Raw genomic sequence first — 25,252 nt, forward strand, 5'->3', positions numbered from 1 at the left:
AGGCAACCGTGGCTCTTTTATGACTCGTGGACTTCAACTCCCAGAACTCCTGAGGCAGCTGGCTCAGGAATTCTGGGAGTTGAAGTCCACGAGTCATAAAAGAGCCAAGGTTGCCTACCCCCTAGCCTAGGCCAAAGATGGTCTGGTGAAACTTGTTTATTACAGATCTGATTTGCTGCTCTGGGAAGGAAGCAGTGAGTCTTTCCCCTCCCCCCCCCCCGTTTTTTTTTCTAAAGCAGGAAAGAGTTGCTGCTTTTGATAATGACTCCTTTAGGATGCAATCTTTCTTGTCAGGGCCTGTCAGCTAATCAAGATGGCTTCACTGTAGCCTATGATGACTGAAAGATGATGAATGCCTGCAAGGTGGATAAGAGCAGGGATTTTGTTGTTTAAAGCTGGCATGACAGATGGAGCCAGATCCAACTTACCAGGCAACCTTTGACAGATCATAGACTTGAATGGCAACTTAACATATCTGAGACTAGACAAGTTTCGGTCTTTGCTTCCGGCAAAAAAGATATGCGTAGACTCCCTGTGGGACATCTGCTTCCCTTGCTACTCATCTTTCTTGTCCCACCCAGGGTGATGGGGGGGTATTCCCTGGGTTCCAGGTGGGGAGAAAGACACAAAATCAGAGGTCATGGGAAAAAAGAGGAAAGTTATTAAAGCCAGCATGAAATTATATAACTTAAGGTGTTCTTTGATCGATTGCATGCTGTTACTGGAGATGAAAAAAGACCCATTGTTATGTTTACACAACACATCTAACCTGACAGGTGTGTTCAAACAAAACCTGGTTAGGATTAAGGCAGCGGGTGGGTCAAACGCAGCCTCTTTAGTTAGTTTGTGATTCAATATATTATGTGAAAACAGGAAAGCTATAATTCCATAAAAGGTATGGCTCAAGGCCCTGAATACAGCTAATGAGGCAACCAAGGAAATAAAGCTATCATTAGATTGTAATAATCAGCACATTTTGTGTAAGGTTGGGTTTGCACCCTATAAATGCGACTGGTTTGGTTTTGGTTCAGGGCAATGTGTGAACCCAGCCACAGACTTTTCTTAACTCGCATCAAAATGTTCTGTTTCCAGTAGAGACGAGAATGTTGCGTTACCTATCTTATTCTAGACGTAAAGAGAAAGAGGCTTACAATTGGGAGGAACTGGGTTGAAAAATTAAGAGAAATTAAGGTTGCCCTACTGCCGGGGTCTTCATACTTGGCCCTTTTATGACTTATGGACTTCAATTCCCAGAATTCCTCAGCCAGCATGGAAGGTTTCATCCATGGTTCAGATACAGAGCTGCTAATTAAAGGGGGTTGGTCAAAAGCAGAAGGCAAGATGGACACAGTGGCTCCAGTTTAATAAGGCTTGAATGGTTGATGGGGCAGAAAGGCACAGTCACAGAGTATTGTCAGCACAAGGTGGAGACTCCAGATTTCACTCCCAGTTTGTAAAGAATTGTTTGAAGAGCAGACTTTCACGTCCTTGGGGCAGGATCTGTACCTGGAACCAGATTAAAAGCAGGTGAGATGTGGAGAAAAATAAAAGAAGCAGAGAACAAATCCTGGCCCACTTCTCTTCAGATGTGTGGAGTTACACCGCCACATGGCTGTTGTTCTCCAGACCTTTCATCCTAGACCTTCTCTGAACCAGTCAGTGGAGGTGTGTCATTCTTTTATGAAAACCTTCCCGGCACTTTGAAGATGGTTTGCCCAAGCTTGAGTGATCCTTACCTGAGTGTTCTGAGGATATTTCATTTGTGAGATGAAATTCTCTGCTACTCTCAGAGCCGCTTGTTGTTCTTGTTCATTTGCTTTGAGGCCTGCAGACAGACAGGAAGAGGGATGATAATTGACAAGAGCTGGAAGAGGGACCTTGGCCAGCGCTGGATTACGAGAGCCAAGGTAGTCCTTTCAATAAAAGAGAAACGTCTATTAATGCCCATCATCTAAGTATAAGTGTATCTGCTTATATGCAGATGAAAATGCAAAGTAATCCCTTCCTTCCTTCCTTCCTTCCTTCCTTCCTTCCTTCCTCCCTCCCTCCATCCATCCATCCCTCCCTTCTTTCTTTCCTTTTCTTCCTTCCTTCCTTCCTTCCTTCCTTCCTTCCTTCCTTCCTTCCTTCCTTCCTTCCTTCCTTCCTTCCTTCCTCCTGCCCTTCCTCCCTGTCCCATCTTTCATTCAACAGCTCAAGGTGGTGGCACCCATAGTGTTGTGTATGGGTTTGGGGGACAACATAGCAACAGCGCTACTTATACCACCAGGTGGCGCTGTACCGGGACTGATGCGGATTGGGCTATGTCTCGGCGGGAATACCAGGTTCAAATGGATTGGCCAGATGGATATGTATAAGGTATATATAAGGACTCAGGTAACCCCAAATCTCTAGTACAGTTCTACCATCAATAAAGAGCTGCTATGCTGTACTCATCGGTCTGGCGTCATTCCATGCGGTCCAGAACCCACTACATAATACATAGCGTCCTCTCCCTTTATTTTCTTCCCTTTCCCTACAAAAGAAACTCACCAAAATTCATCCAGAGATCTTCTATAACTGAGGATGGATTGGAATCTGGGTGTCCCTATTACTAGTCCAATACCTGAACCACTACAGAAATCATTGCAAAGAAAAAAAGAAAGATGTGGTGGTGATGGCAGGAAAAATAAATAAATAGAAGCTGATGGCTTGAGGGACATTGATCAGCATGTCTTCCAGTGTAGACGTTTTTCAACTGATGCAACTCTTTGCTCTGTGTGTGTGTGTGTGTGTGTGTGTATTTATGGTCCCAGAGAAGGCCCCAAGGCAACCTATGATGGGCATTACCTTTCCAAACAAAGATCTTTCCATACTGCCCGTTGTCCAGGATGAAACAGTCATCTGTGATGAGCTGGTCCTGGTGGAATGGACTGGCTTCGGAGACTTTAGTCAGACTCATTTTTCCCGTCATGTCAGAGACCTCAGAATTCAGAAGATAGAATTTACTACACTTAACGGAATCCAATAATCACAGGGTAGATGTCAGGCTTTTGAGGTTTGTGGTGCACTTTTAAAAGCAGAATTTTCTCATCCACCAAACCTGGAGAAAATGTAGAATGCCAGAGCATGGAGCCCATTCCTTCCTGTACTCTGTATTTCCTACATGTTGGACACCATTTTAAAACTGAATTAATGCATCCAGAACTTCTGACAGCTTAATATAATGGGGGAAAGACCTCAATGGAACTTTTGATCCAGTTGTTGGCAGCTAAAAATCGTGGACAGAAAGGGCTTAGAAACAAGACTGTTCTCTAACATAGCATTCCCTAATTTCCTATTCTTCAAATCAGTGTGGTAAACAGCTGAGAATTCTGAGAGCTATAGTAGAATTTGGTGGTGGTGGGGATTGGTTGGACAAATTTATATCAAAAGAATCTTTGAACTGAGCAGTCATGATTGGACTGCTGCCAGGATCTCAGAGCATTGTGGTATACCTAGATCAATTATACTGTAGTCTCGGGGCTTAATGGTTTTAAAGGACATAGTCTTATAAATAGTCACGTGCAGGGCTTTTTTTGTCATAGAACGCTCAGAACGGAGTTCCGGCACCTTTTTTGAATGGAACCTTGTAGGGTAGGCAAGGTGGGTTCCGGCACCTTTTTCTTTTACAGAAAAAGCACTGGTTACGTGTATGAGTACACTCGCTTGAAACTGAGTCCTACCACACATGGAATCCCCGTATCTGCCTCTTGAGATAACTTAGGGGGGGGGTTTCCTCATAATGCCCCCCGAATTCATAAAGATGCAACAAAAGGGAGCAAAAAAACAAAGGTGGCTCAGCTAATCTTAGAAAACAGCTCTTTTTTTTCCCCATTGCCACATTTTCAAGATGAATGTGCGTTTACACACATCCAACCCACAGTCAAAAAATTGCAGCAAGTAAATGACACAGACAAAGTCATTTGGGTTTACTTTCTGTTGGGTTTGGCTTGTGACCTTAATGCTTTGTGGTATGGCAGGGCTGGCTGGAAGACATCAGCAAGCCTTCTCATTTCCAGTGGCATCATGGACTTTGTGGCTACCCATCCTTTTAAAGGCACACAATGTCCAGCGTAGGATCATACTGGGGCATTTTGGTTGATTAAGCAGATAGCTAGATTCAAATGTTCAACCACCAGCTAATAGGCTTCCCTGTCAAAGAGGGAGAAGAAGATCTCAGAAGGTGCCTACAAGAGAACAATTTCCTGGAGACCCCACCCAGCCTAAAGCAAGCTTCTTTTTGGTTGTTACCTTATACAGTACTGCTGCGATAGCATTCTTCTGATCAGCCACAATATCTTCCTCAGCAGTGCCTTCTTTCAGAACCGGCTTAGGACCCAGTACCTAGACAAATGGATCGTGCCAATATTTGTTTGCAGCCGAGTTCTTCCTGAATCGGAACCTCAATGCTACACCTTAACGTGATCCGGTTCAGATTCAATGTTTGCCATGCAGCTGCTGCCAGAAAAATATTCCCGTCTAGAAAGTATTTCTTCATCTATGTGCCACAGAAGTGCACCAGAGATGCATTGATGTGTCTTTTAGTTTTGGGTCTACAATTCCCAGATTGCCAGCCAGGAAGTTGGTTCTGGCCCTGTCAACCACTAAAATGTAATTCTTGGTGTGAAAAACTCAACCATTCCTGATATAGCTAGTCCTGTTCTGGATGGATCAGGAGTGTGAATTACTCTAAAACAGCAACATTTGTTCCCATGACCCATCTCTGTATAAAAGTCCTTGCCAGATGTTTCAGTGATCCAGGGATAAAGAATATTTCATAAGTTTTTAGAGAATTTTTGTACGCCTTTCTTTGGAATCTTCGAATCCAGCCTTCTGATCCTAAATAGTTTTTCAACTCCCCTAATCCCAGGAAAGCTGTGGGCCAATACCTATGGAATGGAGCTGGTAGGAAATCAGCTAACCTACATACTAATTTGCATCTACCCTTTATGTTCTTTGTTCTCCACAAAGCTCTTACCGCTGTCATCTCAGATGGTTCTTCCCCGTCCACAACTATCTCCACTCTGGCTTTGCCCTTTCTCTCAGTGTCTCGGATGGCTGTTGCAAAATCTCGAGCTTTGTTGCGCTCCAGAATGTTTGACTTTTCTCCATACCAGGTAAAGATTTTCTAAAAGGAAAAGTAGAAACCTGTTGTCCAATTTATAGTAGGCCACCGGCTGATTAGCCTCCAGCCGCCGCCACCTTTTAATCTTCCCACCGTACATTCAACAGGACTGTTCTGACTACAACGTCCACAATCTCCAGCCGTTAACTAAGCTGGCTGGACATTCTTGGAATATCGAAGCCAGATTGGGAGATCTACAATTACTGGAGTCCCACAGCAATCCTTCTTGCAAAATAGATCCCATAATTTCCCTATATTAGCTTAGCTACGCATTGGTTTTGGAGGGTGCATTGAAGCTAACAGCATGGCCAATATGGCTGGGTAACATCAGAGTCACAATGTCATATGGACATTACCATATGCTCTTGTGACATATATTCTTTTTCTAGCAAATATCTGTCTCCTTTCTCTTCCCCGCCCCCTTCCAGGCTCACCTCTCCCAGGTCCAGGATGAAGCAATCACCCGTATTAAAACTGGTCCAACTCAGCTCCTTTTCCACAGCCCGGATATTCTTTTTTCCTTTCACTTGATAGAGTTGATGCCTGGGGCTTTGCTCATGGTTGGCCTGGGTTCTAGTAAAGGCTGACTCCACACCACCTTCCTGTGGACCATAAACTGGGGTTGAAATGGGGATACAGAGGATAGAATTTGAGGAAGATGGGGACAGGAAAGACTCTTTGAGACTATAGGAGACCCAGCGGCCACTGGCTACATACAGCATTGCAAGCAAATTCTGCTCACAGTCTGGAGTTTTATCCCGAAAAGAACGCAAGATTGATTTGGCCTTCCATCCTTCCGAGATCAGTTAAATGAGGAGCCGGATTGTTGAGGGCAATATGCTGACATTGGAAACTGCTCAGAGAATGATGTTAAGCACTGTGGGACGGCATATAAGTGCTAAGTGCTATGGCTATTATAAAGGACACCAAGAGGAATCCTAGTGCTAGAGAAGGAGCAAAGTGTTAAAGAGAAGCGAAGATGATGGTTAGCTCTAGCGTACACTTTGTGTGCCTTACCTGCCTCGAAACAAACAAAAAGATAAATCAAATGTAAGCTGGCTGTGAGCTGTAACCTTTTAGGAATTTAGAGGATTCTGTCAGGCACAAGGAACCAGAACATCTTTGTGAGCAGATGAAAGGAGCTTCTTTACTGCTGTTCTCCAATTTACAAGAGAAGAAAAACTAAGCTAAATTTGGAGGAAATAATGAGATGGAAATTGAGCAAAAAAGAGAAAATAGGGAACAGATTCCCAAGAAAGAAAAAAGGGAAGGTATCAGCCAACTGGATTCACCTGGGCTGACATGAGCCTGATGGGGATTAAAGGAAATGTTGGTCTCCTACTATCTCCACAGCAGAGCTTTGTATGAGTGTACCTAGGTTTAACTAAGCAAAAGTTCTTAAAAGCCTCTAATGTTTAGCAATAGTGCTCTAGAAAGAGCATATAACTGGAAAAACGAGTCTCCTTTCACCTGGTATTTGATGCCACGGGGAAAGTACTCCATGAAGACATCTGATTCATTGCCTTGAACTTCCCGATACTGAATTGGTTTCTCTTTTGGGATGGAGTTGAGGTGGGTGGAGAGCAAAGCACAGGCTCCCTGCTCATCTCTGGAGGAGTTTTGACCTAAGACAAAGAGACAGCATTAATTTGCAAGGAAGTACCCCAACTCTACCCAGTTAAGTGGTAACCCCTAGCCAGCTTCAGCTATCTCAAAAAGGGTTTTCTGCGTTAGGTTCTTGGTGAAAATCCTACATTAAAGCACATTTTGGTGGTAATAAGTCACTGGTGAAAAGTTTTCATTCTTGCCAGGATGTAGTGTTGCGTTGTATTGGCAGTTGCACGATCACACCACTCAAGTGCACAAATTGGCCTTGGAGCAGACACCAATGGCTTACAAAACATACTAAGCCTTGTGATGACTTCTTTAATATCAGTTGAGTAGGTTGTGTGAGCTCAGCCCTTCAGATCTGCAAAGAATGTATTGTATGAATCCAGACGAATAAAGGTTTATTCAGTAATAAGCTACAGAAATGCATCATCCCCCAGACAGATTTTTTTTTGACCTAAGGTGTATCTTGACCCTGTACTTACCAATCCAAATATGCAGATTGGAATGCCCATCCAGTCCATTATAAAGGACAAGGTACGAATCACCAGAATAGAATATGCCTTTCATCTCATCTGGAACAGCAACTGGCTTCATTTTCTCCACACGCCAGATGTGCAGTCCTGGCTCTTTCGCCGAAGTGTCAAAGGCAGAGCCGCTACCAAAGAGAAGGTTGGAATTTATTGAATTGGAAGAAAGAAAACAGGACAAGTTAGATGTCTAGAAAAAGAAGTATCAAGAAGGTGGGATGAGGAAGAATAGATCCTGTGGCCCTTGCAGTGGGCTTGACTTCAGCGTAAGAATAACAGAGTTGAAAGGGACCTTGGAGATCTTCTAGTCCGGGGTCCCTAACCTATGGTCCATGGCTCAGTACCGGGCTGTGGCCTGTTGGTCACCGGGCCATAGGAAGAGCTGGCGACCGCCCCCCACTTGCGGTAGTGCCACCACATGGGTGCTAGTAACCCCGTTTGTGCATGCACAGGTGCGCTAGCAGTGCCACCAATATCACGCAGGCGCTAGTGGCCCATTTGTGCGGGCGCCAGTGGCCCATTTGTGCATGCATGCATGTGCTAGTGCTGGTGACTTGCGCACACATGTTTGCGCATGTGTGTGCGCAGGCCTCGCGCATGCATGTTTCTCTGCTCCTCCCTTTCCTTCTGGCTGCCAAGCTGGAAAGGTTGGGGAGTTCTGTTCTAGTCCAATCCCCTTCTCAAGCATTCTGGAATGTCCTTCCATAAATCCCCAGCAAGCATAGGCAAGGTTGAAGAATGATGGGACTGAAGTCCAATAAATCTGGGAAGCTTCACCTTGGAGACATCATAGGAGGGAAATCCAGGAAAAGCAACTTGGAACTAAGGAGAAATTTCCTAACATTCAGAACAATTAATCAGTGGAACATTTGTGGATGCCTCATCACTGGGGGCTTTTAAGAAGAGACTGGACAGACAGTTGTCTGGAATAGTATAGGGTCTCCTACTTAAGCAGCGGGTTGGACTAGAAGACCTCCAAGGTCCCTTCCAACTCTATTATTCTGTAATTCTGTTATTCAGATGAAAGCAAAGCATCAAGAGAGCAGGAACTACGTGTTCATTTTTATCTGCTTGCTTGCCTGCCTGCTTCCTTTAATAGAAGTTCAACATTGAACAGTTACAGTACATGGAAATGTTGCTTGGTGCAATCAAACCTACTTCTTTAAGAACAAACAATATTATTCAAACTTTCTTTCGCCATGCTTTAACATGCTTTCATTGTTAATTTTTCCTTTCAAGAAATGCCAGTCACTGGGAATCTGTATGGCACATATCCTGATTAATTACCCTTATTGGTTTCCTGCCCCTGTTCCACCCTCAACTCTCCAAGATTATTCATTAGAGAGGACAACTTTAAGAAAGAAATTGCAAGCAAGTTGGGGATAATTTGTATGTGGCCTCTATCCAGACTACGACTCTGTTTCAGACAAGAGATGGGAAAGTTTTCTCGTAGGGCAAGAGAACTGATGCAGCATTGTATCCTTTGTTGTTGTTGTTAGCTGCGAAGTCGTGTCCGACCCATCGCGACCCTATGGACAACATTCCTCCAGGCCTTCCTGTCCTCTACCATCTTCTGGAGTCCATTTAAGCTCACGCCTACTGCTTCAGTAACTCCATCCAGCCACCTCATTCTCTGTCGTCCCCTTCTTCTATTGCCCTCAATCTTTCCCAGCATGAGGCTCTTCTCCAGCGAGTCCTTCCTTCTCATTAGGTGGCCAAAGTACTTGAGTTTTAGCTTCAGGATCTGGCCTTCTAAAGAGCAGTCAGGATTGATCTCCTCTAGGACTGACCGGTTTGATCGCCTGGCAGTCCAAGGGACTCGCAGGAGTCTTCTCCAGCACCACAGTTCAAAGGCCTCAATTCTTTGGCGCTCAGCCTTTCTTATGGTCCAACTTTCACTGCCATACATTGCAACTGGGAAGACCATAGCCTTGACTATACGCACTTTTGTTGACAGGGTGATGTCTCTGCTTTTTAGTGTGCTGTCTAGATTTGCCATGGCTTTCCTCCCCAGGAGCAAGCGTCTTTTAATTTCTTGGCTACAGTCCCCATCTGCAGTGATCTTGGAGCCCAGGAAAATAAAATCTGTCACTACCTCCATTTCTTCCCCATCTATTTGCCAGGAATTGAGAGGGCCAGATGCCATGATCTTGGTTTTCTTAATGTTAAGTTTCAACCCAAGTTTTGCACTCTCCTTCTTCACCTGCAACAAGAGGCTCTTTAGTTCTTCTTCACTTTCTGCCATTAGAGTGGTATCATCTGCGTATCTTAGGTTGTTGATATTTCTTCCGGCAATCTTAATTCCAAGTTTTGATTCATCTAGCCCTGCCTTTCTCATGATGTGCTCTGCATATAAGTTAAATAGGCAGGGCGACAGTATACAGCCTTGCCGGACTCCTTTCCCAATTTTGAACCAATCAGTGGTTCCGTGTCCAGTTCTCACTGTTGCTTCTTGACCCGCATATAGGTTTCTCAAGAGACAAATAAGATGGTCTGGTACTCCCATCTCTTTAAGAACTTGCCACAGTTTGTTATGATCCACACAGTCAAATGCTTTAGCATAGTCAATGAAGCAGAAGTAGATGTTTTTCTGGAACTCCCTAGCTTTCTCCATGATCCAGCGTATGTTGGCAATTTGATCTCTAGTTCCTCTGCCTCTTCGAAATCCTGCCTGCACTTCTGGTAGTTCTCGATCCACATACTGCTGAAGTCTAGCTTGTAGGATTTTAAGCATGACTTTACTAGCATGAGAAATGAGTGCAATGGTGCGATAGTTTGAACATTCTTTGGCACTGCCTTTCTTTGGAATTGGAATGTAAACTGATCTTTTCCAATCCTGTGGCCATTGTTGAGTTTTCCAAATTTGCTGGCAAATTGAGTGTAGCACTTTTACTGCATTGTCTTTTAAGATTTTGAATAGCTCAGCTGGAATACTGTCACCTCCACTAGCTTTGTTGTTGCTCAGCTTTTCTAAGGCCCACTTCACTTCACATTCTAGGATGTCTGGCTCGAGGTCAGTGACCACCTCATTGTGATTATCAGGGACGTTAAGCTCATTCTTGTATAGTTCTTCTGTGTAATTTTGCCACCTCTTCTTAATCTCTTCTGCCTCGGTTAGGTCCCTGCCATTTTGGTCCTTTATCATGCCCATTTTTGCATTAAACGTTCCCTTCATTTCTCCAATTTTCTTGAAAAGATCTCTGGTCCTCCCTATTCTATTGTTTTCTTCTATTTCTTTGCACTGTTCATTTAAGAAGGCATTCTTATCTCTTCTAGCTATTCTCTGGAATTCTGCATTCAATTGGGTGTATCTTTCTTTTTCTCCCTTGCCTTTCGCTTCCCTCCTTTCCTCAGCTATTTGCAAAGCTTCCTCAGACAGCCATTTTGCTTTCTTGCATTTCTTTTTCTTTGGGATGGTTTTGGTTGCTACCTGTTGTACAATGTCGCGAACCTCTGTCCATAGTTCTTCAGGCACTCTGTCTATCAGATCTAATTCCTTAAATCTATTTGTCACCTCTACTGTATATTCAACAGGGATATGATTTAATTCATACCTGAGTGGCCTAGTGCTTTTCCCTACTTTCTTCAGTTTAAGCCTAAACTTTCCAAGGAGAAGCTCATGGTCTGAGCCACAGTCAGCTCCTGGTCTTGTTTTTACCGACTGTATAGAGCTTCTCCATCTTTGGCTGCAGAGCATATAGTCAATCTGATTTCTGTGTTGACCATCTGGTGATGTCCATGTGTAGAGCCGTCTCTTGGGTTGTTGGAAAAGAGTGTTTGCTATGACCATTGTATTCTCTTGACAGAATTCTATCAGCCTGTGCCCTGCTTCATTTTGCACTCCAAGGCCAAACTTGCCTGTTATTCCAGTTATCTTTTGGCTTCCTACTTTAGCATTCCAATCCCCCATGATGATAAGAACATCATTTTTTGGTGTTAGTTCTATAAGGTGCTGTAGTGCTTCATAGAACTGGTCAATTTCATCCTCTTCAGCACTGGTGGTTGGGGCATAGACCTGGACTACTGTGATATTGAATGGTTTGCCTTGGATTCGAACTGAGATCATTCTGTCATTTTGAGGATTGTATCCCAGTATTGCTTTTCCTACTCTTTTATTGACTATGAAGGCTACTCCATTTCTTCTGAAGGATTCTTGCCCACAGTAGTATACCTGATGGTCATCTGAATTAAATTCACCCATTCCTGTCCATTTTAGTTCGCTGATACCTAAGATGTCAATGTTCAGTCTTGTCATCTCTTGTTTGACCACGTCCAGTTTTCCTTGATTCATGGATCTTACATTCCAGGTTCCTATGGAGAAAAAATCTTTACAGCATCGGACTTTCCTTTCACCACCAGACACATCCACAGCTGAGCGTCCTTTCGGCTTTGGCCCAGTCGCTTCATTCTTTCTGGCGCTACTAGTACTAGCCCTCTGCTCTTCCCCAGTAGCATATTGGACGCCTTCCGACCTGAGGGGCTCATCTTCCAGCGTCATATCGTTTTGCCTTTTGGTACTGTCCATAGGGTTTTCATGGCAAAGATACTGGAGTGGGTTGCCATTTCCTTCTCCAGTGGATCACGTTTTGTCAGAACTCTCTGCTATGACCTGTCCGTCTTGGGTGGCCCTGCACGGCATAGCTCATAGCTTCATTGAATTACGCAAGCCCCTTCGCCACGACAAGGCAGTAATCCATGAAGGGGATTGTATCCTTAACTGATGATTAACACTAATTCAATTTACACCCCACTTTTGAAACCAGAGCAAGGATTTTCAAAGTAGCAGATGGTTATGAAAATAAAACATAAATCTAAACCCAGTTGAAAGACTCGACAGTCTCATACAGACCACCGATAGTATAATTACTGTGATGTTCAGTTCTATTTATGAAATGGTTACTGGATTTTGATTGGATGAGAATAAAGGTTATTCTGTACCTTTTGGGGATTGCTGTATACATGGCTCCAAGATCTGGTGAGAAACAACAAAGAGGCCTGGTTAGGACTTTCATTAAATGGCAAATACAGTTCATTGAATTTATGAGTCTTAGTTTCCCAGAAAAGAAGCTGTCGAACACAATGACAAGGAGCTGTGATCTTCCCAGAGATACGAAAAGTTGTGGCACCAAACTGATGCCATTATCAATATGGAAAACAGCAGGAAAAACAAATCACACAAATAAACAATAGTTTTTAACTTTTGTAAAGCCAGCTTATGGAGAGGAAGAAAAGCAAGAATTTGCCCATTCTAAAAAGCTGGATGCTTCCCAGGACACGGAGAAAGTGACATCTCCCACGTGAGCATTTTGCTGGAATAGGATGGATGAATGGATGAACGGATGGATAGACAAGCAAATCATTTCCCTCTTCCCTCTTTTCCAATTCTTGGTCTACAATCAAAAGCTACCCAGTGCAATGCTGCTGTCCTACGATCCAGCTCAAGTCATTTATTCACTTAACTCACGCCTCTCTTCCTGTTTAGTAATTATAGAATTTAATGAGTGCTATTTGATCTATCGTGTAATAAAACAAGAGAAGATATCAAGATACGGGTACCCTTTTTTGTTCCTTGCTCAGGTAACCCTGGAGATCATGGCTGAAGGTTTGTACAAGGATGGTGGTATTAAGAGCTGGGAGGTATTCCATGCCACAGTTTGTGAAAGTCTGCGAACTTTAACAATTAATAGTGGAAACATACAGGAAATAAAATGCTCATATTAGAAGCAGAGGGAACTATCTTTTGCAATGCTGGTTAAGTTACTGTTTTTAGAACACCAGGCTAATTCTAGAAAGAACCAAGGCTTAAGGAATAATTCCCACCTTCTTCCCTGCACTAATGAATTCATTCCATAATAAATGCCATATTTTCAAATGTTTCCAGTGTTTAGTTGAAGAGACCGAGATGTAACAGAAAAGCCAATCGGAAGTGCTGAATCCCATCCAGCTTAGCTGTTTGCAAAAAAATAAAAAATAAAATCCTTGCTTGGCCAATCTGAGGTTTAGGGTTTGTTTTTTATTTTATTTCTGCAATTACAGGCTGAGCCAAGTATTCCAGCTTCACTTTTGTCACCCTTTTTAACATCAGCACCACACTCCGAGAGAGAGTGAGAGAGAGAGAGAGAGAGAGAGAGAGAGAGAGAGAGAGAGAGAGAGAGAGAGAGAGAGAGAGAGAGAGAGAGAGAGAGAGAGAGAGAGAGAGAGAGAGAGAGAGAGAGAGAGAGAGAGAGAGAGAGAGAGAGAGAGAGAGAGAGAGAGAGAGAGAGAGAGAGAGATTGTGTGCACTCACCAAGGCTGTCGCTCACCAGCTCCCTGTATAAACAAGGCTTCCCTCCCTGTATAAACAAGGCTTCCCACCACTGAAATGTGAAATTAGATTAGATTTTCTGGGTGGGGACTTTTCTTGACTCTCTCTAGTCAAGCTGTTGGAGAACCTAACTTCTTTGTGGCTGCAGGCAAAGGGGAGGGGAGAGGGAAATGGCAAGCAGAGAATGCCAATGTGGTTAAAAGGAGGGTGAGTCACTCTGGTTACGATTAGGAACTCACAACCGCTTTCCTGTCAGGCGCTCTCTGCATCATCTGTTGTGTTGTCTCTCGTGGCCTATCAGCCTTGGTTATCTGCACAATCTCGGGGGAAGGGACTGTAAGGACTCCCTGAAGTTTGTCAAAGATACATGAAAAGGCTTACTGAAGGAGGCAAGCTATATAAACCCACTGCAATTTTTATGAAGGTAAAGCAAAGGCACAAGCAGCTCGGCTTTCAATTCTTCCCGTTGGATGCTGACATATTTTGGCACATTCTGCAAACCTGAGTTAGCAAGGAATCGCAGTGACATGAAAATCTTTACAGGTATTTAGGCCAAGTGTACTACAAAGCCTCCATGTTCTAGAAATTCAGCTGGTTCTGCTTCCAGATGGACCAGCCATTGTCCGCAATAACATTTTTGTTCTGTTTTATTCTACTTCCAGTATAAATCTTTAAAGTATTGTAACAAAAGCTGATCCCACAGACAGATATCAGCTTAACTCCTTAGCATATTTTGTTTCCTGGGATGTCCCCTTTGTATTGGGCTTATGATTCTCCTTCACTGCATAAGAGCACCCAACGAGAGTGAACACATGCAAAAATCACACAATTTGGTGGTCTCCGCAGCTGATCTGGAAAGGTTAAAAGTTAATGCATGATGTTGTGTTTTTCCTCAACCACAAGATGTCATCCTCTTCCCAAGTAGAGTATTCAAGTGGAGTAAACAATGTGGAACTTTATGGTGGATGTAAGAGCAAGCTTCAGTACCTTTAGTAAGTAGTAAAGATTTTGTTTTCCTGGGCTCCAAGATCACTGCATATGGGGACTGCAGCCAAGAAATTAAAAGACGCTTGCTCCTTGGGAGGAAAGCCATGGCAAATCTAGACATCACACTAAAAAGCAGAGACATCACCCTGTCAACAAAAGCGCGTATAGTCAAGGCTATGGTCTTCCCAGTTGCAATGTATGGCAGTGAAATTTGGACCTTAAAAAAGGCTGAGCGCCAGAGAATTGAGGCCTTTGAACTATGGTGCTGGAGAAGACTCCTGTAAGTCCCTTGGACTGCCAGGCGATCAAACCGGTCAGTCCTAGAGGAGATCAACCCTGACAGCTCTTTAGAAGGCCAGATCCTGAAGCTAAAACTCAAATACTTTGGCCACCTAATGAGAAGAAAGGACTCACTGGAGAAGAGCCTCATGCTGGGATAGATTGAGGGCAATAGAAGAAGGGGACGACAGAGAATGAGGTGGCTGGATGGAGTCACTGAAGCAGGAGGCGTGAGCGTAAATGGACTCCAGAAGATGGTAGAGGACAGGAAAGCCTGGAGGAATGTTGTCCATGAGGTCATGAGGGGGTCGGACACAACTTCGCAACTAACAACAACAACAACAACAACAAAGAAGACCAGGCAGAGCTGAGGAAGAGGGGGAAGGAGTTAAGCACGTCATCAATTTAGAATTGTTGTAGTGCTCCAAATCCAACTCCTCTTGAATTCCGTTGACCCTCCTCTGGCACCAATTCAATGTTGAACTTTAGTTACCAGATTCTTGTGTATAGGCTTGAATAAATCTTCTGTGGTGCAACCTTACAAATGGTCCTAATCTTTTGCACCTGAAGGGATGCTCTTCTTCATCCTTCTTTAATATCATGTTCTGCAGCATAACACCATCTCCCCTGTAAGATATTGCGGTGGAGAAAGCTCGCTTATTATGTCTTAGCAAGATTAATGATGATGTTTGCTCAACAGATTTAATCTAGTTACTGAGCTCATCACTTTTCTGGGTTTGTTCCAAACACTGAACTATACATTTCAGGGTGTCTGATTCCAAAGGTTTAATAAAAGGGAAGGTGGATCCTCAAGTAGCCAAAACAGCAGCAACACCCAGTAGGAAGATATCAGAAAACTTGGAGAACTTCAAGGTTTGTAGACTGGGTTCAAGCAATTGCTTGAACTAAAATGCAGTAAAATGAGGGTGATAATTTTGTGGTTCACAGATACATTTTGGATCCTGCCTTTCTGTTCCTTAAGCTTACCCTTTATCCTTCTTCCACTAAATAAATAAAAATCAAGCCACATGTTAATTGAAGCAAGCCCTCCACACACAATTTGTATACAGACAATTGTGTGTTTGTTTTATATTTTGTAATCAATGGAGTTTCCGGTGACGCTGCAACCTTTTCAAAGAAAAATAAGAAATATTACTGCCAAACATGCAATTTCCTGCAGTAAGCAAAACTAGCTCTTTTTTTTTGAGATGCTGCAAAACAGCCATCAAAACAACAGGGTATTTTTTTTTCAAAAATCCCTAGAGCATAAGCTGGGCTAGGAATGATGAAAATTGTAGTCCAAGGGCATCAAGTGGGCATCATATTGTAAAAATCCATTTAGATTTTTATATTGGATTCCTGTAAACTTTGCAACAAAGCCATAAGCCAGGTGAAGCGAAGGAACAGTAGCTGGACTATGGATACACAACTGAGCATCATGAGTTAATAAGGATTTGGACACACAAGTCTCCCCTGGCCTGTATTCCATTAGGACCTCTGTCTCTTCTTTATTCCCACTGGCAGGGTTCACACATTGTTCACTTTGCCTTTGAGTGTTGTATGAATCCAACTGGTCTATTTATAGAATACACCAGTGGAGTTTACACAACCTTCAGTGGCAAAGTGAACAATGGCTCACAGCATCAAATATAAGGGAAGACCATTCAACTATCGGCTATTCAGAGAAAAACATGGTTAAGTAAATCAGGCTTAGGCAGTTGCATGTCTGAATGCAGCTAAAGGTCCCTGGAGAATCTAATAGCTTGCTTAATCACTCAGTGCAATTCGGAGAGACCTAATTAAACTCCATGACTTCTGTGCAGTTTGGAGATTCTTCCTGACAGTGAGGACAATCAACCAGTGGAACAGCTTACTCCCAAAAATCATGGGTGCTCCATCACTGGAAATTTTTAAGAAGAGACTAGACAATCACCTATCTGAGATGGTATAGGTTCTCCTGCTTGAGCAGGGGGCTGGACTAGAAGACCTCCAAGGTCCCTTCCAGATTCTATTCTATTCTATTCTATTCTATTCTATTCTATTCTATTCTATTCTATTCTATTCTATTCTATTCTATTCTATTCTATTCTATTCTATTCTATTCTATTCTATTCTATTCTATTCTATTCTATTCCCCATTCCATATTCTATTCTATTCTATTCTATTCTATTCTATTCTATTCTATTCTATTCTATTCTATTCTATTCTATTCTATTCTATTCTATTCTATTCTATTCTATTCTATTCTATTCTATTCTATTCTATTCTATTCTATTCCATTCCATTCCATTCCATTCCATTCTATTCCTAGATCCCTTACAGCTCCCTTTTGCTTGTTCCCTGATTTCCCAACAGTGAATCTGTTCCTTATCTTGTTCTTTCTGAAAGGCTGCCAAATTGGATTTGCAAGAAAACCGAAGATTAAAAACAAGCTGGAGCCTCATTTTAAACACACACACACACACACACACACACACACACACACACACAGAGAGAGAGAGAGAGAGAGAGAGAGAGAGAGAGAGAGAGAGAGAGAGAGAGAGAGAGAGAGAGAGAGAGAGAGAGAGAGAGGCACACAGCCTAAGGCCAGAGGGACGGAAGCAAGCAAGTGGTCTTTTGTGCAACCCATTGCTGCCATTCACACCCAGAGAGCCTTCGGCGCTGTTGCTCCTACTTTGTGCGAACTGCTCCTGTCTTCTACAGCAAAGGAGACCTGGATCGGGGTGGGCGGCCCCTCTGATCACTTTAGCTGATGTGCTCCTTTAGCACAGAACTCCTCCCACGTCTGGAAGGGACTAAGATCAGTGGCTCTTGCCTTGATAACTTTTTATTGACATTCCAGCAGCTTGGCTGGGGAATCAGGAAGGATTTTCCCCCCCTTTGCCTGCCAATGTAAAAGCCAAACATCTCCAGTCTTGGAAGGCATTCAGGAAAAGCAGCATTTGTCTCCCACCATCCCATTTTCTATGTGTGTTTTTTTCCTGAACTGTAGGACTGGGGCTCCAAACCTGGTTGAAACCTGCTTTGGGACCGCTTAAAGGATGATTCAGAAACCCTGGTTTACTAAACAGGATGGTATTTAGTACACAACTTGCTAAATCAAAGTGAACCAACCGTGGAATGGCTCTACAGAATGACTAGGGGCAGACAACACACTCAGATAGAATATGGTTGGGGCTGCTACCGTAGCCATTTGGGATGGCTAAACATGGTTTAGAGCAGGGGTGGGGAACCTTGGCTCTTTTTATGACTTATGGACTTCAACTCCCAGAATTCCTGAACCAGCCAGGCTGAGGGGAAAGGGAGAGGTTTCCAAGCTGAGCCATGCTGGCTCAAGAATTCTGGGAGTTAAAGTCCACAAGCCATAAAAGTGCCAAGGTTCCCTACCCCTGGCTTAGAGTCATTTTGTTGTAGCGGTTAAGGCATCCGCTACCGTTCTAGTTCCCGCTTAGGCATGAAGCCAGCTGGGTGACTTTGAGTCAATTATTTTTTCTGAGTTCTAAAGCGACAAGGGCAAACCAGGGGTGGGGGGAGGGGGAGGAGGAGATCACTTAACTAAGTGTAGTGATTTCCTTAACAACCATCTCTCTTAGAAGTGGAAATTCTAGTCTCAATTGTGGTCATAAATCAAGGACTACCTCTATGTGGAAACCAATCCCACCTGTCTTGGGACAATGGCAAACCAAGCTGTTGTTTCAATAGCCAGCAATACAGGCCTTATTAGATAAGAACAGATAAGGGGATCTATCCTTAGAGCAGCTTTCTTTAACCATGCACCCTCCAAACATTTGAATTTCACCCTCTATTGCCCACGGATGTCCTCTGGTCTGGAGGGAGCTTTTTTGGTCCCGCCTGTATGGAAGGTTCCCCATTGAATCAGTTGCTGTACAAGATACTCTCCCATAATCTAGCCATCTGTTTTTAAAAACAGGGTGACTGGCCAGCAAATCTAACAATGTGTTCATTATTAAAAAAAATAATAATAATCATCAGCCTGATTGAATCAGATGAACAAAATGTTCCATCATGCTGGAGGCTAGGAGAAGCAGTACGGGGTTTTGGAAATTATCTGAAAGCACTTCTCCCAAAGAATGGCCTGTTATTTATTTATTTATTTTTCTTCTGGTTATTTTGATTCTTGAGACCGAAATTGCCTTTGATCTTGCTGGTTAGGTTAACCCTCCCTCTGAGCTGGATGAAGGAAGTTCCACATCCGGGAGCAAAGAAAGCAGTTGCTTCCCGCCAACCAATTACACATCATACAACTGACTGAGCATAAGCTAGTGGCTTTCCAGGATCTTATGAACACAGAGAGCAGAAGACAGGTAGATCTGTTTCCAAGAGCAAAACATGAGCTTTGAATGAGTTGCAGTATCAGTCAAGCATTAAACAAGAACACGACTCCTGTCTAGTTTTTTTTTTTGTGGAGTAAAAACAGCTTTAGGAAGTAGTAATTTAAGGAGCTGTTTTTTGGAGTGGAACTCCAAAAGTTAAATTTTCTTCCAGATAAAAGTGTAAACCTATCTTTTAAAATATGCAGCAAAAATAATAAACACAGTATTTTCTCCTTGACTTCCCAAATACTGTACATATTTCTTAAGAATTTTGCAGTAAATCTATTGATCCAAGAATCATTTGCAATGCAAGTGTACTGATCACAATATGGAAATATTCCCAGATGTTGTGCCTTCCAGATGTGGCACCTGGAGAACATGAATTAGGGAAGGCTACCATGTGTGTGGTTGTGGGTTGGTAATTAAGATGTATTAAAACCCCAACCCTAATCCATCAGACCAGGTCAGACTGCTCAAATAGATACGTTTTTAGATCGCGCCGGAAGGAACGAAGGTCGGGGGCCATCCGGAGCTCAACCGGCAAGCGGTTCCATAGGTCTGGCGCGCCCACAGAGAACGCTCTCCCCTGGGGGCCTCCAAGGTCCCTTCCAACTTTATTATTATTATTATTATTATTATTATTATTATTATTATTATTATTATTATTATTATTATTATTATTATTATTATTACTGTTGCTGAGAAAACTAAAAGGGCACGTCTCTACAGTCACTAGGAGAGTGTTTCTCAACCTTGGCAACTTTAAGATGTGTGGGCTTCAATTCCCAGAATTGCCCAGCCAGCACATTGGCTGGGGAATTCTGGGAATTGAAGTACACACCTCTTAAAGTGGTCAAAGTTGAGAAGCACTGCACTAGGAGCTGAACTCAATCCAGTTTTATAAGACTGTTCTGCAACAGTTCCTGGCTGCACTTTAGCATGCTTCTTCACCATCCATCCACAAATCTATAGATGTTAGCTCTTGGAAATGCCACAGGGTTCATTTGGTTTCTTTGTGGTTTGTTAGCTGAGCTCATAAAGCATGGCTTACAAACCACAGTAGCTGGATTTGTACAGCACATTAAACCACCAACAGACTACATTTTGATTTAGTGCAATGTGTGTGTCCAGAGTGTCAACTACTGCTGTCTATACGTAATGTCTAGGTCAACTTATTTTCCTCCTCAAATAGTTCAACAATCTGATACTTGTGCAACAGACAGTATAAAACCTGATCCAATGCTATCAATTCTCATCAGAGTGAAAGAGAGTTTAACCATCTCAGGATAGAAGATCAGTTGGTGCCCAGAGGTTGATGAATGCAGATTCCAGGATTCCTCATCATGGACCATCTTGACTGGGCTCTTGGGAGTTGGTTTCTGAAGAGGCCAACCTTCACACTATATATTCTACTCATAGGCATGTAACACAGAAGGATGGACAATACATTTTTGTGGTTGCAAATCAAGGAAGGGGACAAGTTGGTGCAGATATATTGAGTCAGATGGAATGTTTTCCTGTTCTTCCACCCATCATTTGTCCTCTGTAAGTACCAGATGGGGATGCAGTCAGTGAAGATCACCTGAAAATCAAGGAAGGACACATGTGGGAGCAGAAGAAAGAGCAGGGTGGAAAGCTGTGACCCCCCCCCACACACACATCTTCTAATACTTTGCAAAATGCTTCAGAAACCCAGCTCATCTCATTTGTGGTCTGGGATGTTGAATTCAATGCCCTTTAATCCAGCGGGCCCCAACCTTTTGGACACCAGGGACCACTTCCGTGGAGAGAGGTTTTTCCGTAGACCAGAGGGGGCCTAGTTTCACGTGCTACCTGCATCCCTCAGATGGGGTTTCACTTCTTTGTGTGGCGCAGTTCCTGGGATGCCGTGGCCCGGTGCCGGTCTATGGATTGGGGGTTGGGGACCCCTGCTCTAATCCATGCATTATTTCTGTATCTGCATGGCTTCTTTTCTCCCAGTTCTTTATTCCTGTATGTTTTTTTTAAAAAAAAAGTTTTTTGAACTAAGAATAATAATCTATTCAGAGAATTGGAGAGAAGGAAGGAAGGAAGGAAGGAAGGAAGGAAGGAAGGAAGGAAGGAAGGAAGGAAGGAAGGAAGTTTTGAATTCTAGGAACCCTACCTAGAACAAAAGGCTTTGTTTTTATTCCTTTTTATGCTTCCCAATCCAGAGGAATGTTGGAAAGAAATTTCCTAAAGCGACTTGAAACTCAGTCTGATCCCCCTTGGAAAAGAGAACAGATTTGCTACGTAGAGAAGTGATGGCAAAGATAAGACTAAGTTTGAAAATAGGCTGGATTTGGCTGAGGGCTGTGGAATAACACACACACACACACACACATCCATTTCCTCAATGCGTCCAATGGGAGACACAACTGGAAAGGTCGCTGCCTCCTCCTTCCCAAGCACATGACTCAGAGTGGAGCATGTGCAGCCCACTTAATACTTCCCAGTGTGCGCTTGTGTACATAAACACAAAGAGACACGTCAGAGGGAGAATAAACAGGCCACTTTCTCTGGTAGCTCTGATAAAGGGATTGAAAAGAATTCCAGAATTCTCGGCACGCCCTCTCTCTCTCTCCTGACTTGCATAAAAGTACTCTTAGGATTTGTTTTTCTCCTCCAAAGGGTTGAAAAATGTTGATCCCTGCAGCGAGCAGCACCTTAACGAAAGGCATGCACAGACCTCCCAGGGTTGACTACTCAGGACTCCATGCAGGGAGGCTTCTCCTGGGAGAACTATGTGGAAGCAAATCCTTGTTTCTCAGCAGCTTCCTTGGCCAACTGTCCTCTGATGAGCAGCAGCTGGTGCCGACTTGGACCTGAAACAGAACCGTTAGCAGGCCCAGAGGAAGGGAGAGAGGCTTTCGGAGGAGTTGGTGGCGGCAGCAGCAGCGTGCTCCAGCGGCCAAAAGGAGCGAGGCCCCTTTAAGGAAAAGGTGGAAGAGACAGGATCAGAAAAAGGAAAGGAGGCCAGGTTGCCCTGCAGGAATACAAGCTAATTTGAGGGCTAATCCACACGGAGCTCCGTTTCCAGCTCTGTTTGCCATCATTCACTCCCTAGAGCAGGGGTAGGCAACCTTGGCTCTTATAGGACTCGTGGACTTCAACTCCCAGAATTCCTGAGGCAGCCATGCTGAGGGAAAAGGGAGAGGTTTCCATACCATTTCAGACCGAAGAACCATTCTGGCTGAGGAATTCTGGGAGTTGAAGTCCCCAAGTCATGAAGGGGCCATAGTTCCCCCATGCTGGCTCAGGAATTCTGGGAGTTGAAGTCCACCAGTCATAAAAGAGCCAAGGTTGCCTACCCCTGCCCTAGAGACTAAAATGGATGATCTGAAACTTGACCTGGCCATGAACATGCAACAAAATTTCATTTTGAAGTATGCTGATTGGTGTGCATTCAAAGTGCAAATAAAGTTGTTGTTGTTATTGTTATTGTTGATCATCGCACAGTCAGCCAGATGTTCAGACTGGATTTGGCATTTTTGTCTTCCTATTGAGTCCTTACCAAGGATGATGATTGTTATTGTTGTTGTTTTATTATTATTATTATTATTATTATTATTATTATTATTATTATTATTATTATTATTATTATATGTTGTCCCTGGAGAATGAGCGAGTTGCATGGACAGTTATGGTATCACCTCTGGAAGATATGAATGTTCATCTCTCTTTGTGACTGTCTGGATAGAATCTAGAATAAGATTGCTTTGTGCGTCTGGGTGTTCTGGGAGAGTCCTAGTTTAACTCCTAAAGAGATCTGGATGGCTCCCAGTCTGATGACGTTCAGGAAGCTCTGAAAGATTTTATTTTCCCAGGCGCCAGAGCAGCACAAAGGTTGAGTTCCAGTTGGATTGGACTTTCTTTGGCTTTATGTTGCTTCTAGGGCTGTTCAGGATTCTTCTTTGAGTTTTGTACTTTTTTTTACTTTCAATGTAAGCCGTCCAGAGTTATTGGGAGTTGTGTGGCCTATAAAGGCCTGAAAATGTAGTTGGATTTGGCCATTATGACAAAACAGAAGACAAATTAGAGCTGAAGAAGCTTCTTGAATGAGAAGTGAAATGTTTTCAAGGAAAAGAAAAAAAGGTCCAGTTGCCTTTTGGAAAAGCCCTTTTGGGAGAAGACAAGTTACTTTTTATAAGAGGCAAATTAAATGATTCTCCAAAGGGAAAATCTATTAATCTTTTAAAATCAACTCTTGCACTTCAAACTTTACAACTCAGCGGAATGATCTGTTGTCCAGTTTGCCATGGAATGAATGAATGAACTGATGAAGCCAGCGGTTTCGGGGCCATGTGATTCCATTCAGGCTTAGTAACATTCTAGAATAGAGCTGAGGGAGAAATTTGTTTATTTCCCTCAGGGGTAGGCAACCTCGGCTCTTTTATGACTCATGGACTTCAACTCCCAGAATTCCTGAGTCAGCTATGCTGATGAGTCATAAAAGAGCCGAGGTTGCCTACCCCCACTGGTTGTGTCAAAACAACCTTCCCTGACCTGCTGCCTTCCAGATGGGTATGATTACAGCTCTCATTTTTCTCCAGTCTTCAGTATCACTAATTAGATGTGATAGATGTTGCATCCAACACATCTGGAAGGCTGGTTAAGGCAAAACTTCCAAACTGGATAAAATCAAAAAGGAAAAGTTACTTTTCAGTCCAAGAGGAAGGCAGCTTTATGGTGCCGGAGGATTGCAATGGAAGGAGCAGTAATTCAAAGCAGGGGTGGGGGGGTGGGATTGTCTTGCACATGAGTGATGCTAAGATTTGAGGGAGGGTGTTAAAAACAGCAACATTGTCTGTTTTATGACTCATGCTAAATTTTTTATGCTTCCTCTCATAAGATGGCAGCAAAAATACTCTGATTATGAACAGAGAGACTGGGGAATCAAAAAAGTGACTTGAGGTTGCCCACTCCAGATGTACAAATTGACAAAAAAACCAGCTTCTTCTGGAAAGATCTGAAGGCCCAGCACTGAGCAGAAAATTGAGGGTCATCTAATCCAAATATGAATGCTGTATGACTCTTAAGGGAAAATGATTCTTAAAACTTTAGAGAAGATTGGGATTGCTCCAGAACCCTCTTTATATTTGGACCTCAGTTCCCTGAGTAAATCATTTGCTTCATCTTTCTTTGATTTTCACCTCTGGATTCTTCCTGTTTCACAATCTGTTTACATAATGTGTTGACTAAAGAGTTATGTTGCTCTTGGAAGCTTTGCCTGGACTCCTTCATGAAAAACACAATAATCCCCATTTGATCCTTTATTAGGCCTCCTTATGCAGACCAGAAGTTCTGGATGGCCTCTGCATTCCTGATGACAAACTGAGCTTTGCAAACGAAAGGGGGCACACCAGCATGATCTGAGAGAGACCTGCTGTCAACTCCTGGGAAATCTGGGTAGCTCCAAAGACCCGTTGCCAATGATGGATCTGGTCCCCCTAGGAATTGCTGCTTATCGCTCCCTTTTGTGCCAGAAAGGGGAATTTAGATCTAAGTGCCCACATTGTCCCTGTCTATTGTTCTACAGCACAGTAGGAAATTAAATGAGTGGACAGATTTAGCCTGCCGAATGAGCCCACAGACACAAGAGTTACTCCCATCTCCACCCATAGAATAACTGTCCTGGAGTCCCTTAGGGCAGGCTCACACCAACCTTAGTTCTATAATATCATGTGTGAATGATGTTCTTCATTCAGGGCAAGTCATGTTGTAATTATGAATGAGAAAGGAGATCTATCCTTTTTTATTTATTGATAAGAGATAAGCTTCACCAGCTGAATACACTTGGGATAAGTAGAGTACAGTCAACCTATTTTCCAACTATCATGGTTTACCCACCTCTGTTAAGGCAAGGCAAGTATAGCAGATGAGACTTCTCTTTCTACCACAGATGGGAAACTGCTTTGGAAGTGCCATCTTCTAGCTGTATCTTGGTTTTTGTCATCCCACTACATCTCTTCCATCTGAAGATTTGTCAGAGTTCATCAGTAGAATCAGAGTGCCTGTTTAGTTGATAGGAGGAGGTTTTGGATC

General features: G+C 43.2%; 1 protein-coding gene across 5 annotated transcripts; it reads right to left on the reverse strand.

Annotated features, from left to right (window-relative positions):
- Positions 1-86: 86 nt before the first annotated feature.
- Positions 87-17,548, reverse strand: CAPG (capping actin protein, gelsolin like). Of its 5 annotated transcripts, none has more exons than XM_081333905.1 (10): positions 17,530-17,548; positions 12,223-12,256; positions 7,240-7,412; positions 6,617-6,771; positions 5,581-5,748; positions 5,000-5,149; positions 4,273-4,365; positions 2,830-2,962; positions 1,737-1,825; positions 91-1,506 (listed from the first exon to the last, which is right to left on the reverse strand). In XM_081333905.1, exons 2-10 carry the CDS (start codon positions 12,243-12,245, stop codon positions 1,441-1,443), a joined length of 1,050 nt encoding a protein of 349 aa, XP_081190031.1. In that variant the 5' UTR covers positions 12,246-12,256; positions 17,530-17,548; the 3' UTR covers positions 91-1,440. The 5 variants fall into 5 exon arrangements, with proteins under 5 accessions (XP_081190032.1, XP_081190031.1, XP_081190029.1 ...); XM_081333904.1 differs by lacking the exon at positions 17,530-17,548 and adding an exon at positions 13,571-13,610 and having other exon boundaries at positions 92-1,506; XM_081333903.1 differs by lacking the exon at positions 17,530-17,548 and having other exon boundaries at positions 12,223-12,683.
- Between the last annotated feature and the right edge of the window lie 7,704 nt (positions 17,549-25,252).

This window comes from Vipera berus, assembly GCF_964194415.1.
Source record: "Vipera berus genome assembly, chromosome: 8".
NCBI classification, from domain to species: Eukaryota; Metazoa; Chordata; class Lepidosauria; order Squamata; family Viperidae; genus Vipera; species Vipera berus.